The 10,778-nt window shown below is 43.7% G+C and overlaps 1 protein-coding gene across 1 annotated transcript; it reads right to left on the reverse strand.

Moving 5' to 3' along the window:
• Positions 1 to 1,256: 1,256 nt before the first annotated feature.
• On the reverse strand, positions 1,257 to 9,282 carry onecut1 (one cut homeobox 1). Its single transcript, XM_061701661.1, has 2 exons — positions 8,223 to 9,282; positions 1,257 to 1,549 (listed from the first exon to the last, which is right to left on the reverse strand). Exons 1-2 carry the CDS (start codon positions 9,280 to 9,282, stop codon positions 1,257 to 1,259), a joined length of 1,353 nt encoding a protein of 450 aa, XP_061557645.1.
• Between the last annotated feature and the right edge of the window lie 1,496 nt (positions 9,283 to 10,778).

A 10,778-nucleotide genomic window follows, 5' to 3' on the forward strand; every position in this document is an offset into this window, starting at 1 on the left:
CTGCCATGACCCTGGGGGAAGAAAAAAAAAAAAAGGATGGGTGACAAAGAATATTGCAAGTAAGTATAGTAGTCGTGGTAGTATATTGGATCACATAGTGGACTAGCATACAATTAACCTTTATTTGCTGGTGTAGGCTCCAGCTCCTGATGTGACTCTAAAAAGGATGAAATCTAAAGAAAATGGATGGACGAATAATTAAAAATGTTCCGCCATTAGTAGTGTTGTGGTTTCCATAGCTGACTTGAATTAATCATGCAATGAGACAGCTGGGATAGACTCCAGCTCATGATATAAGCCGAAACAGAATCAACATAAAAAAAAAAAAAAAATGCATGTAAGATTAAGAGTGTTGCGCCGTTATTGTAGTGGTTTATAATGCAATTGAAAAAGGCTCCAGCTCCTACCTGGACCATGAACGATACACGCTAAAGAAAATGGGTGGATGGATGGATGATTAAGAATATTACAACCTGGGTAGTGTAGGGGTTCACATAGGTTACTTTTGTGCATTTGCCCTAAATCAACTGAGAAATGCTCCTCCTGTAACCTGAACTGGCCCAAAGAACATGGATGGGTGTATGATTGGGAATGTTGCAGCAGTGGCTCGGTTAACAACTACAAAATATCATCTTTGGTCAATAGCACTTCTACTGCTTTAGGTGTAGGCTGCATGAGTGAGGCTTTGGTTTCTCTTGTTTCAAAATAGCGTTTCAGCACGTCGGAAGGAAAGCACTAGATCGTGGTCCGGGGTGGGAATGTTGGCCTTTGGAATTTCTACGCCATGGGTTTGTTTTTTCCCCTTGTAACTGTCCATAGATCCAAGAAAAGAAAAACAACAATCCAGTCGCTCCCGTGGGATTTAAATTTCTTTAACGTTGATTGGACAAATCCCACCGGAGCTCCGCAGATCATACTGATTACCTCCATTTTGGGAGTCAGATAGTGATGATGGGATTGGGGAGTGGGGAGTGGGGGTTGTTGTAAAGCTAGAGATCGGTGAGAGAATGTGAGTATGGAAAAAGGGGGGACGGTAGTCTTTTTGCACTGTGTAACACAAACATGTCAAAGCAGGTTAAACAAGAAAGAAGAAGTCTTTGGTTGTTTTTTTTTCATCTTTGGATACTATAAATATGAATATAGTACAGATTTAAGGGCAAAACTGCGAGGTCTTTTGTTAGGTTCTCTTAAGTTTTAAAGCTTTTCCACCGAATCAAGTCCAAGAGTAAGGGTCAAAAGCGCATCCCGGTCCTTCTTCAGGCTTTGGTGCAGGCGCTGAGGCCGGTGCCGGGCGGGTGGCCGGAGCCGTCGTCGACCCACTTGTCCAGGCTGCGGCGACGTGCGTTCATGAAGAAATTGCTGACGGTGGCCAGCTCCAGGCCCAGCTGCTGCGCGATGGTCAGCTGCAGCTCTTTGGATGGACGCTTGTTCTCCTTGAAGATGGCGTGGAGGGTCCGCCGCTGCACGTCCGTGAACACTAGGCGGGGCTTCTTGGCAACCGGGTTGCCCCGCTCGCTGTGGCCGTGGTCCTGTTCCTTACGCTTGCACGCTGAGGAGAGGCCAGTAAAGAAAAGAGGTAGAAAGGATGTGAGTCGTTGATAGGCTATTTCAAATATTACAAACATCTCGCACTATGATGAAACGATCATTCAAATATCAGATAGGATAATCAAACATGAGAAACATCCCTCACTATGAGGATAGGATGACTTTGTTTGTGAACCTCAATCTTTACAAACTGAGGTCATCTGTCCCATTGAAATGAACGGAAATGCAATGAATCCATTCTAACCCAGAAGGGAGTTAGAGTATATTTACCTTATTTCTATCAGTGTGTGGTTAAAAATAAATACTGTACAGTATAAAAATAAGTGAAAGCAACACTTTAATATCAAGACATAAAATGTTGCGCTTGCTAGCAAATAACTGTGCAACATCTTAGCTTTTACATTTTGTAGTGCCTTTGGCTTTTGCTACCAGGTGTCACCACAGGAGTACTGTATGCTTTGGGAACCAAGTTGCATTGTGGGATGTGGTGGCCATTTTGGGTTAGCGATATCCCTGGTGAATGTAAACAGGGCTGTGTAGCTGCGCAGTGAAAGACTCTGTTAAAATGCAGGAAAGGTAAGGGGATTTACAGAGAAACATCACACTACAAAGTCAGCGAGTTCTCGTAGCTCTCTGCCAAAGGCCCAGTTAACACTCGCTGGCCGGGACCGATGTTAGCTAGTGGCTCCTCCTTCTGCGACTTCTCCTCGCCGCCTCCGCTGAATTTACTGTGAATTAAGTTTTTTTATTTTATTTTATTTGCCCCTTTGTTTCTTTGCACCTATGTACTGCCACGTTTGGGATTTGGTCAAAGGCGAGGAACGCAAGGCAAGAACACGGAGGACCCAAGTGCAGGGAAGCAGGGAGGCAACACAGTAGTGCAGGAGTAAATAAAAAATTATACTTAATTCCAAAAACAAAGGAAAACAAAGATCATGAAAAAAGTCTAAATGCTAAATTAACAAAGTCCAAAATCTAAACACAAAGTAACAAAGAAACACTTGAGTCAACCCAGAACAAGAAACAAGACATGACTGGTGAAATAACTGAGCGATAACTATGACATGGCAAAGACATGTGACAACGACAATGAACCGACAAGAAATGAAAGAAACCTGCGAACTAAATACAAACAGATTGACGAGACAACGAGGAACACCTGGACAAGACACGAGTGGCTGGAGAGAGCTGATTGGTCGACACAAGGTAGACGAGAACAGGTGGACACAACAACCTAATGAGCACACGACAAACATGGAACACAGGAAAACATGGAACAAAACTAACCAAAACACAGACCATGACAATGTACATCTTTGGGTGTTGAGGAAAGTGCTATATAAACTAGATGTATTATTATTACAATAGTACAGATGGTAGATTTCTCCAAACCGAACTCCACAGCGAAATCACAAACGCAAACACCTTTCTTATGTTTCTTTCCCCCCCCCAACACTAATATGTTTTGGCTTCCTAGTAGCACTATTGCTAGCAGTTTTCACTTTCTTTGGAGCCATATTAAGAGCTAATCAAGAGAAAAACGAAACAAAACAAAGACACTTGTAATGCTTTATGTGAAGCACAGAGCCAATGATGTTTCGGCGGAGTGAGAACGTGCTAAACTGAGCCCTGCGAGATCATGCCAGAACATTTCCTAAATCGAAAATAGTGCGTGTATGTTTGTGCTCACGAGATGGCTCAATGTTGTGAGAGCAGCTGCCGTGCTAGCGTACTTACTACCATGTGTACTGCACTCTTTATCTTTTCTATGTACAATTGCTCCTTTCTTGCAAGAAAGGAACTACAAAAGCGTCTCCCTGTATTTCCCGCAAATTTACAGCCACTAAGTCTTTACAGCCACAAGGGGAGTTAGTTTACACGCCCTGGAGTTAGTTTACGCGTCACCCCACTCACAATGACATCATGAAACTGTCCGATGAAGGCGTATGTGGGTGAGTCAACAGACTCACCTCTCCGATGTACGCTAGATAATTAAAATTTTTGAACTAATTCAATATGATGCAATTCACTTCTACATACTATAAGAACAACAAGAATAAACCTGACTGTTTTGAACAAAAATGGAGCTGCAAGGCAGTTGAAACCCCACTTTCACAATTCACTCATGTAATTATTGAAATTTCCCTGCAACGTCATTGATTTATAGATCCCTGTGGGAAAATTGTTGAGTTACGGTGACTCTCAGTGACTAAAAAAATACACTAAGTACAAAAAGGGCTTAATATGAGTAAATTATAAAATATAAGAATAAGAAATCAAGCCAACAAACCCAGGCAATGTTCCGGGTGAGCTGGAGCCTATCCCAGGTGACTTTTGGGCAAGAGGCAGGGTCCACCCTGGACTGGTCGCCAAGTCAATCTCAGGGCACATAGAGTACGGTATAGACAAACAACCATTCACACTCACATTCATACTGACAATTTAGACTTTTCAATGGACCTAACGCACATGCTTTTGGATTGTGGGAGGAGGCCAGAGTATCCGCAGAAAACCAACGCAAGTCGAGACTCGAACTTCTCGATTGTGCAGGTAGAAGCCACTAGATTACAAAGCTGCCCTTGTTCAGAAGAAGAAGAAGAATGAAAATAGAAATAACCTGTCCCAACTGCAACCAGCTTTCCAGAATAATTAAGACTGTGTAATTGTGCAGTGGTCACTGATGGTGTAGTGGTACACTCGCCTGACTTTGGTGCGGGCAGCGTGGGTTCAATTCCCACTCAGTGACGGTGTGAATGTGAGTGCGAATGGTTGTCCGTGTCTATATGTGCCCTGCGACTGACTGGCGACCAGTTCGGGGTGTAGTCCGCCTTTCGCCCGAAGTCAGCTGGGATAAGCTCCAGCGCCCTGCGGCCTTAACCAGGATAAGCGGTCTTGAAAATGGATGGATGGATGGATGGATAGTTGTGCAGTGAAAGACAAATGCAAACTCAACACAGCAAGGCTGCAGCTCGCTAAGATGTGAAATCCAAACCTCCGAACTGTGAAGCAGATACAGAGCCAAGCCACCATGCTGAACTGAAGCCCATATCGTATTCCCTAACAGTCGATATTTTTTGCTGTCCAATGGGAAATGCATCTTTTTTCTTTTTATCTTTTGTTGGTGTCAGGGTTCACATAGCCGGCAGTTTATGCACCAGGCAAAATTCCCAATTTATGCACTCTTCACAATAATCCTGTTATTGAATGTCGATCAGGCCAGGGTCTGATCCACCTTTTCTCCTATTTGACTCTTCCCTGGATAATTGTCCATGAGTGTAGTTGTTTACAGTATATGTACCCTGCGATTGACTGGCAATTAGTCCAGAGTGTACCCTGGCTTTTATCCGTCAGCTGGGACAGGCTCCAGTTCACCTATGACCCTAATAAATAAAAGTGCTCTAACAAATGGATGGAAAATGCATATGTCAAATTTGGAAAGATGTTCATGTACACTATTTTGGGAAGCGAACTAATACGTTTTGACCACTACACATCTGAAAAGCAGACAAGGGTGACAGTGAGGCAACAATGGGTGCTGTCCAGGGTGCTGAAAGCACTATCCTGAAGACGCCAAAACTGGCAGCCTGAGCTGGACCTAATCCTAGGTTAGGATACACCATAAACTGGTCGCGAGCCAATCATAAGGCACATATAGACAACCAGCCATTCACACGCACACCTTTTGGACAATTTATCTTCAATGCACCTGCATAGTTCTGAAATGTGATGAAAGGACTGAAGCAAACAAACTCCACACAGGAAGACTGAGATTCGAACCAGGAACCTCCCAACGGTTGACAGTGGTGGCCCCACCAAACAAATCCTTAATAAAAGAAGGAATTCAACTATCCATCTGATCTAGCTGCCATTTTACCACGTGCTGTCCTTGTAAAGGCTCAATCCCCCCATTTAGAGTGAGATTTAATGTACCAGGAGGGGGCAGACTTGGGCTGCTTTTAAGCACATCACTCAGAGGCCACAACATTAGGTACACCTAATGAGAGCCAATAAATGATACATTGAGAAAGATAATGCTCTGTTTTAGTTGATATGTAACTAAATATGGTATCCAATATATTAAGGACACCTCTAACTAGAGCCACAATAATCAACATGCTGCGAAACAAACACTTCTCTGGCAGTATGTCAAAACACATTTGACTTTACAATTCATTTTACATCAGCTTTAATCTTTAAGATCCCGTTCGGCGATCTCATATCTGAGCACACATGAACTGGATCCTAATAACAACTATAATCATGATTATTTCCATGACCAGAAAAGCTTATCTTCAGTGCCGCTAAACATTAACCGCTGGCCGAGAAGCTGCTACAGTACAATAAAATCAGCAGGAGTGAAGGCCACGCAGACAGCGGGAGAGCCCTCGCTCGGCTTGGTTCGCCTCGGAACACGCGCGCGCGCACACACAGACGTACACACACACACGCACGCAAACATGCATGGTCAAACACTGTGGTGACTCCCAGCTAATCATTAAACTACAGAGATAACTCTACACACTGTGGACCACTGAGGTAAGAGAGGACTAATTGCATGTATGAGAAAGGCAAAGTTTAGTATAGCAGGGTTAACAACCTATGTCCCGTGGGCCATATAGAGGTCCCAAGAGCATTCTATCTGGCCAATGCAATGCTGAATATCTAACTCACAAATTCTCATAATATATAATAATAATAATAAAAACATCAGTTTTGTTGTTTTTCCATTTATGGTCCACTGAAGGGGACTTCCTAAGAACCCTATTCTGTACATGGTATTATTAGACAGCAATGTAGGTTATTCAATATAATTACATATATGGGTATATTTTGTTATTATTCGGCCATATTTTCTATTCAATTTGATTCTACTCTGTAAAATATTGAATGCATGAGGTGGAATTGTATATGCAGCCATTTTCTGAGCCGCTTATCCTCAATTTAGATTGTATATGTGAGTGGAAATGAGAAAAGGCCCGGGATTAATTTCAGAAACCTAAAATCAATCGGAATACAGTATCACATCCAATTCAGAATATTGCATCTCATACACACACACACACACACACACAAACACACACACAAACACACACACAGTTCACATAGGGAAGATCTCATTCATAATTATGTCATTATTTTTTGTTTTTAATTATTATTTTGAAATCATCCACCAAAACTTTCATTTTGAAAGATGACATGGCTGTGTTTAATTGTGATTTTTGAGCCCTTTTCTAAATATAAAAACAAAAACATTTCCTCTACAGATGAAATCATATTAGTGAAATAATACTAATATAATAAACACACACATTTAAATATAAATTCATTTCATGAGAGTGTCTTTTAATTGTAGAATTGTAAATAAAGTTGCACATGCAAACACATAGAAAAGCAGAAGCATAGAGAACTAATCAATTACGATGACACAAACGCACACACGCAAACACATGCACGCACTTTCCATCTACTGTTGGAGAGTCTCCAGACTCCTCCTCACTTTTACCCCCCCCCCCCCCAAAAAAAAAACAAAACAAAAAAACACGTGCAGCCCATCGATTAGCCTCATAAACGTTTGGAAGAAAAAAAAAAATCCATTTAGATGTCTGTGAATCTACAATGTGTGTGTGTGTGTGTGTTTGCGCGCGCCTTAATTGACTCCAGACTACAACAGGGACAAATTAATACAGAGGTCTATCAGTTAATTAGACGGGGGGGGAAACAACACACACCCCAGTCTGGCATAAATAAACATAACTACCAGTGAACTGCGGTGCATTCTAGGACAATAAAGTCCCATTTAGAAGGGTATACAAATCACTATAGACAATGGCCTGTAAAAGTATGTTTACACCGAGAACAAGGCCAGAAAAAGGGGGGCTGCTCGGTTGCATGCACACCAAAATAAACACTAACGATTCCTCGTGCAAGGATCGACTTACTTTACAAGAGCCCAGGGTCGATATTTGGAGGTAAAACGACACCAAAAACGACCATGTTACACACAAACAGCCCCAACAACCAAATAAATGAATAAAAATCAGAAGGCCACTCCTTAGTACATTTTAATTGAAATGCATGGAAAATACACAAAAAAATGCACTGGAATTCATCTTTATGCATAAGCAGTCAAATACTAAAATGTCGCAAAATAAATCACATTATTCAGCAAATAACATTGACACTGAAGGCTACTTGCTGTTATATGATTATGTGGGGGGGAAACTATAGCGGTTTAGAGTCCCATTAAATACATGCAAAAATACACTAAAATGCACTTGAAGCTATCTTTATATCAGCGCATAAGCAGTCAACACAAGAATATAGAAAACCAATACGTTGCTTTTTTGATATTTACGATAAGATTATGGTTAATATCATGGTAATGAAATGTAGGCAAAATTACAACAAAATGCACTTGAACTGATCTTTGTATCGCCGCATAGAAAGTCAAATACTATCGCAAAATAAATCGCATTATGTACTAAAGAACATGAAACCGAAAAAGCTGTTATTTATATGATTACGACAAATATATATATTGGTTGTAAATTCCCAGCCCACGTGACCTGATTATTGATTATTATTAATAACAACGTAGCCTCAAGAGTCAATGCTGGCTATTGCAAAAAAAAAAAAAAGTATAATAAATGTGGCTTTACCGAGGCTTCGCTCACCTGCGAGCCTGAGCGCACTCATGCGCTGGAACTCAGGCTCCTGCAGCCACTTCCACATGCGGCGGAAGGTCTCCCTACCGGACTTGAGCTTGGACCACGGCTTGGGGTTCCTCAGCAGGTCGGACAGGGTCCCCTGGGACCGGCACAGGACCCGCTGGGCGAAGATGGCTTGGGGGATGCTGTAGCGCTTGAGCTCTGTGGTGATCCTCTGCGCGACCTCTTTGGTATTCACCTCCTCCATCTGGCCTCCTCCTCCACCACCGCCGTTGATGGCGCCTTGCTGCCCGAGCGCGGAGGCCTGCTCCAGGCCGCCTCCCAGCCCCTGGCCGTGGCCCTGCGCTGCGAGGTGGGCGTGTGGGTGGTGGTGCAGGCCGTTCAGCTGCACCATCCCCGCCGCGGAGCTCATGTGCTGATCCGTGTGGCGGCCCAGCATGGCCGGGTGGTGTGCCTCGAAGCCGCTGGGCGTCAGCATCTTCTCCCCGGGCATGGCGGCGCCAGGGTGGGCGTAGGGCGGCAGGCCGGCTTGGCTCGCGTGGATGCCTGCCAGACCGGAGCCGGACAGCGGGGAGAGACTCTGGCCCATGCAGGGATCCTTGTGGTGGTAGGCGGGGTATAGAGTGTTCATGGGAGCCAGGCTGCGGTCCTCCCGCATGAGCGTGAAGCTCCCGCTGACGTTGCCCGGGATCCTCTGGTGTGGATGGGGGTGAGGGTGATGGGGATGCGGGTGCGGGTGGTGGCGGTGGTGATGGTGCGGGGGAAACTTGTCGGACACGGTGGAGATGGGGGGCAAAGGCTGCAGGGGGGTCAAGGTGGTGTAGGTGCTGCTCGCGCTCATGCCGGGGGCTTCGCACATGCTGATGGCCGGGTGAAGGTGTCCCGGGTGGTGGTGGTGATAATCTCCGCCGTCCAGCAGGGTCGACATACCCATGGCGCGGTGGGTCAGCCCCCGGGCACTGGGACGAGAGTGCGGAGTGTGGCCGCTCAGTAACTCCCCGTGGCCGCTCACGGAGTCATGGCCGTGCAGGTCGCCTATATTTTCCATCGACAGCTGGGCATTCATTGTCCGGGCGGCTCTGTGGACCAACCATCTATGTGACCTGCTTAGCTCGCGCCCCCCACCCCCGAAAGTCCTCAAAGTTCAATTCTTTTGTTCCTTATTATTAAAAAAAAAAATATATATATATATATATATATATATATATATATATATCACACTACCTCGATACCGTCTTCGAAATCCACGTTTTCTTCATGAATGTATATTTTCAAAAATGATTTTATTAGTTCCTTCCTTTGTAAATCTAGCCCCCCCCTCCGCCAGCCAGCTGTCCTTGCGCTCCGGTCGGGTGCCGCGCCATCTCTCTCTTTCGCTCTCTCTCTCTCTCTCTCTCTCTCCCTCCCTGCTTGTGTGTGGGTCGACCACCGCAGCGCCTGCACATGCGCACTACGCAGCCTCTCTCTCGCTCTCCCTCCAGCTGTCAAATAGCCACGCCCGTTTAACGTGAACGTCACATGCCTTTTTTAAGGAAGACAGGTGCCATTTAAAAAATCTTCTTGAAATGAAGAAAATGAAAGCCGAGGAATAACACTGATGGAAGAACAACTTCTAAACTTTAATCGTTGTCTTTTATTTGGGGCAGAAATGTTTAAATAATCGCAATTTTAACCTGGTTTCATTTCCCGTCAACCTTAAATTATGCAAATGAGGTAAGCGCCACTTCCGGGTTCATTTGTAGTTCGTTAAAAACAAAACAACAACAACAAACTTTGAACCCCTTATCACACAAAAACAATTACAACACATCATTAATTGAATTGGTCACCTCTGAAATTCCCAGGCACTTGTTTATTAGTACACAAGCCCTTACCCTCAACGTTCACCCCAACGCCTGTTTTCCAAGTATGTGGCGGTTTAAACTAAATGAAGGGAGACTAGTCTGCGGTACCTTCGCCTTTGATAGAAAACGATGAGCAGATGTGTCTATTGTTCAAGTACTGGGCTTAACGAACCAAGCCTAGCACCCTGTGTTTGTGTGTGTGTGTGTGTGTGTTTGGATGAGTCACACGGAATCTTAAAAGTTAAAGAAATAGGTTTAATTATACTTAAATACCATTTGAGCACAATATCACCTCATTTGTTTACACTGGCGTGTTCAAAGTAAGGCCAGAGGACAATTTGCAGCTCCTTTTTTTCATTATGGCGTTCATATTATAATGATACATGACATAATAATATATAATAATAATAGCATATCCTGATTTATACATTGGATTGTATCTCACGTTTAATTCCATGGTTTATTTCAAAGTCATAGTCATAGGAGACGAAGAGGGTAGCCTCCCTCCGCCTTCGGGTGGGGGGACTGTTATTTGTGCCTTCACTCATAAAAATTATTCAAGCCCTTCTTTCATGCAACATATTTATTTTTCGTTTAATTTTGTAAAACAAATCTAATTAACAACAAATACATGTACTTTTTGTTAAGCTGAAGTAATAGTTTCACTTTGACCTTCATGAACTCAAAACAAATGTGTTTGATTTGAAATTTGAATTGG

The sequence above is a fragment of the Phycodurus eques genome, chromosome 2, assembly GCF_024500275.1.
Source record: "Phycodurus eques isolate BA_2022a chromosome 2, UOR_Pequ_1.1, whole genome shotgun sequence".
Lineage (NCBI taxonomy): Eukaryota > Metazoa > Chordata > Actinopteri > Syngnathiformes > Syngnathidae > Phycodurus > Phycodurus eques.

Excerpts from the sequence above, each read along its gene's own strand:
- onecut1 (XM_061701661.1), bottom strand. The coding sequence starts at position 9,282 with ATGAATGCCCAGCTGTCGATGGAAAATATAGGCGACCTGCACGGCCAT. Across the intron at positions 1,550-8,222 it reads GAGTGCGCTCAGGCTCGCAG|CGTGCAAGCGTAAGGAACAG; the intron begins GTGAGCGAAGCC and ends GCCTCTCCTCAG.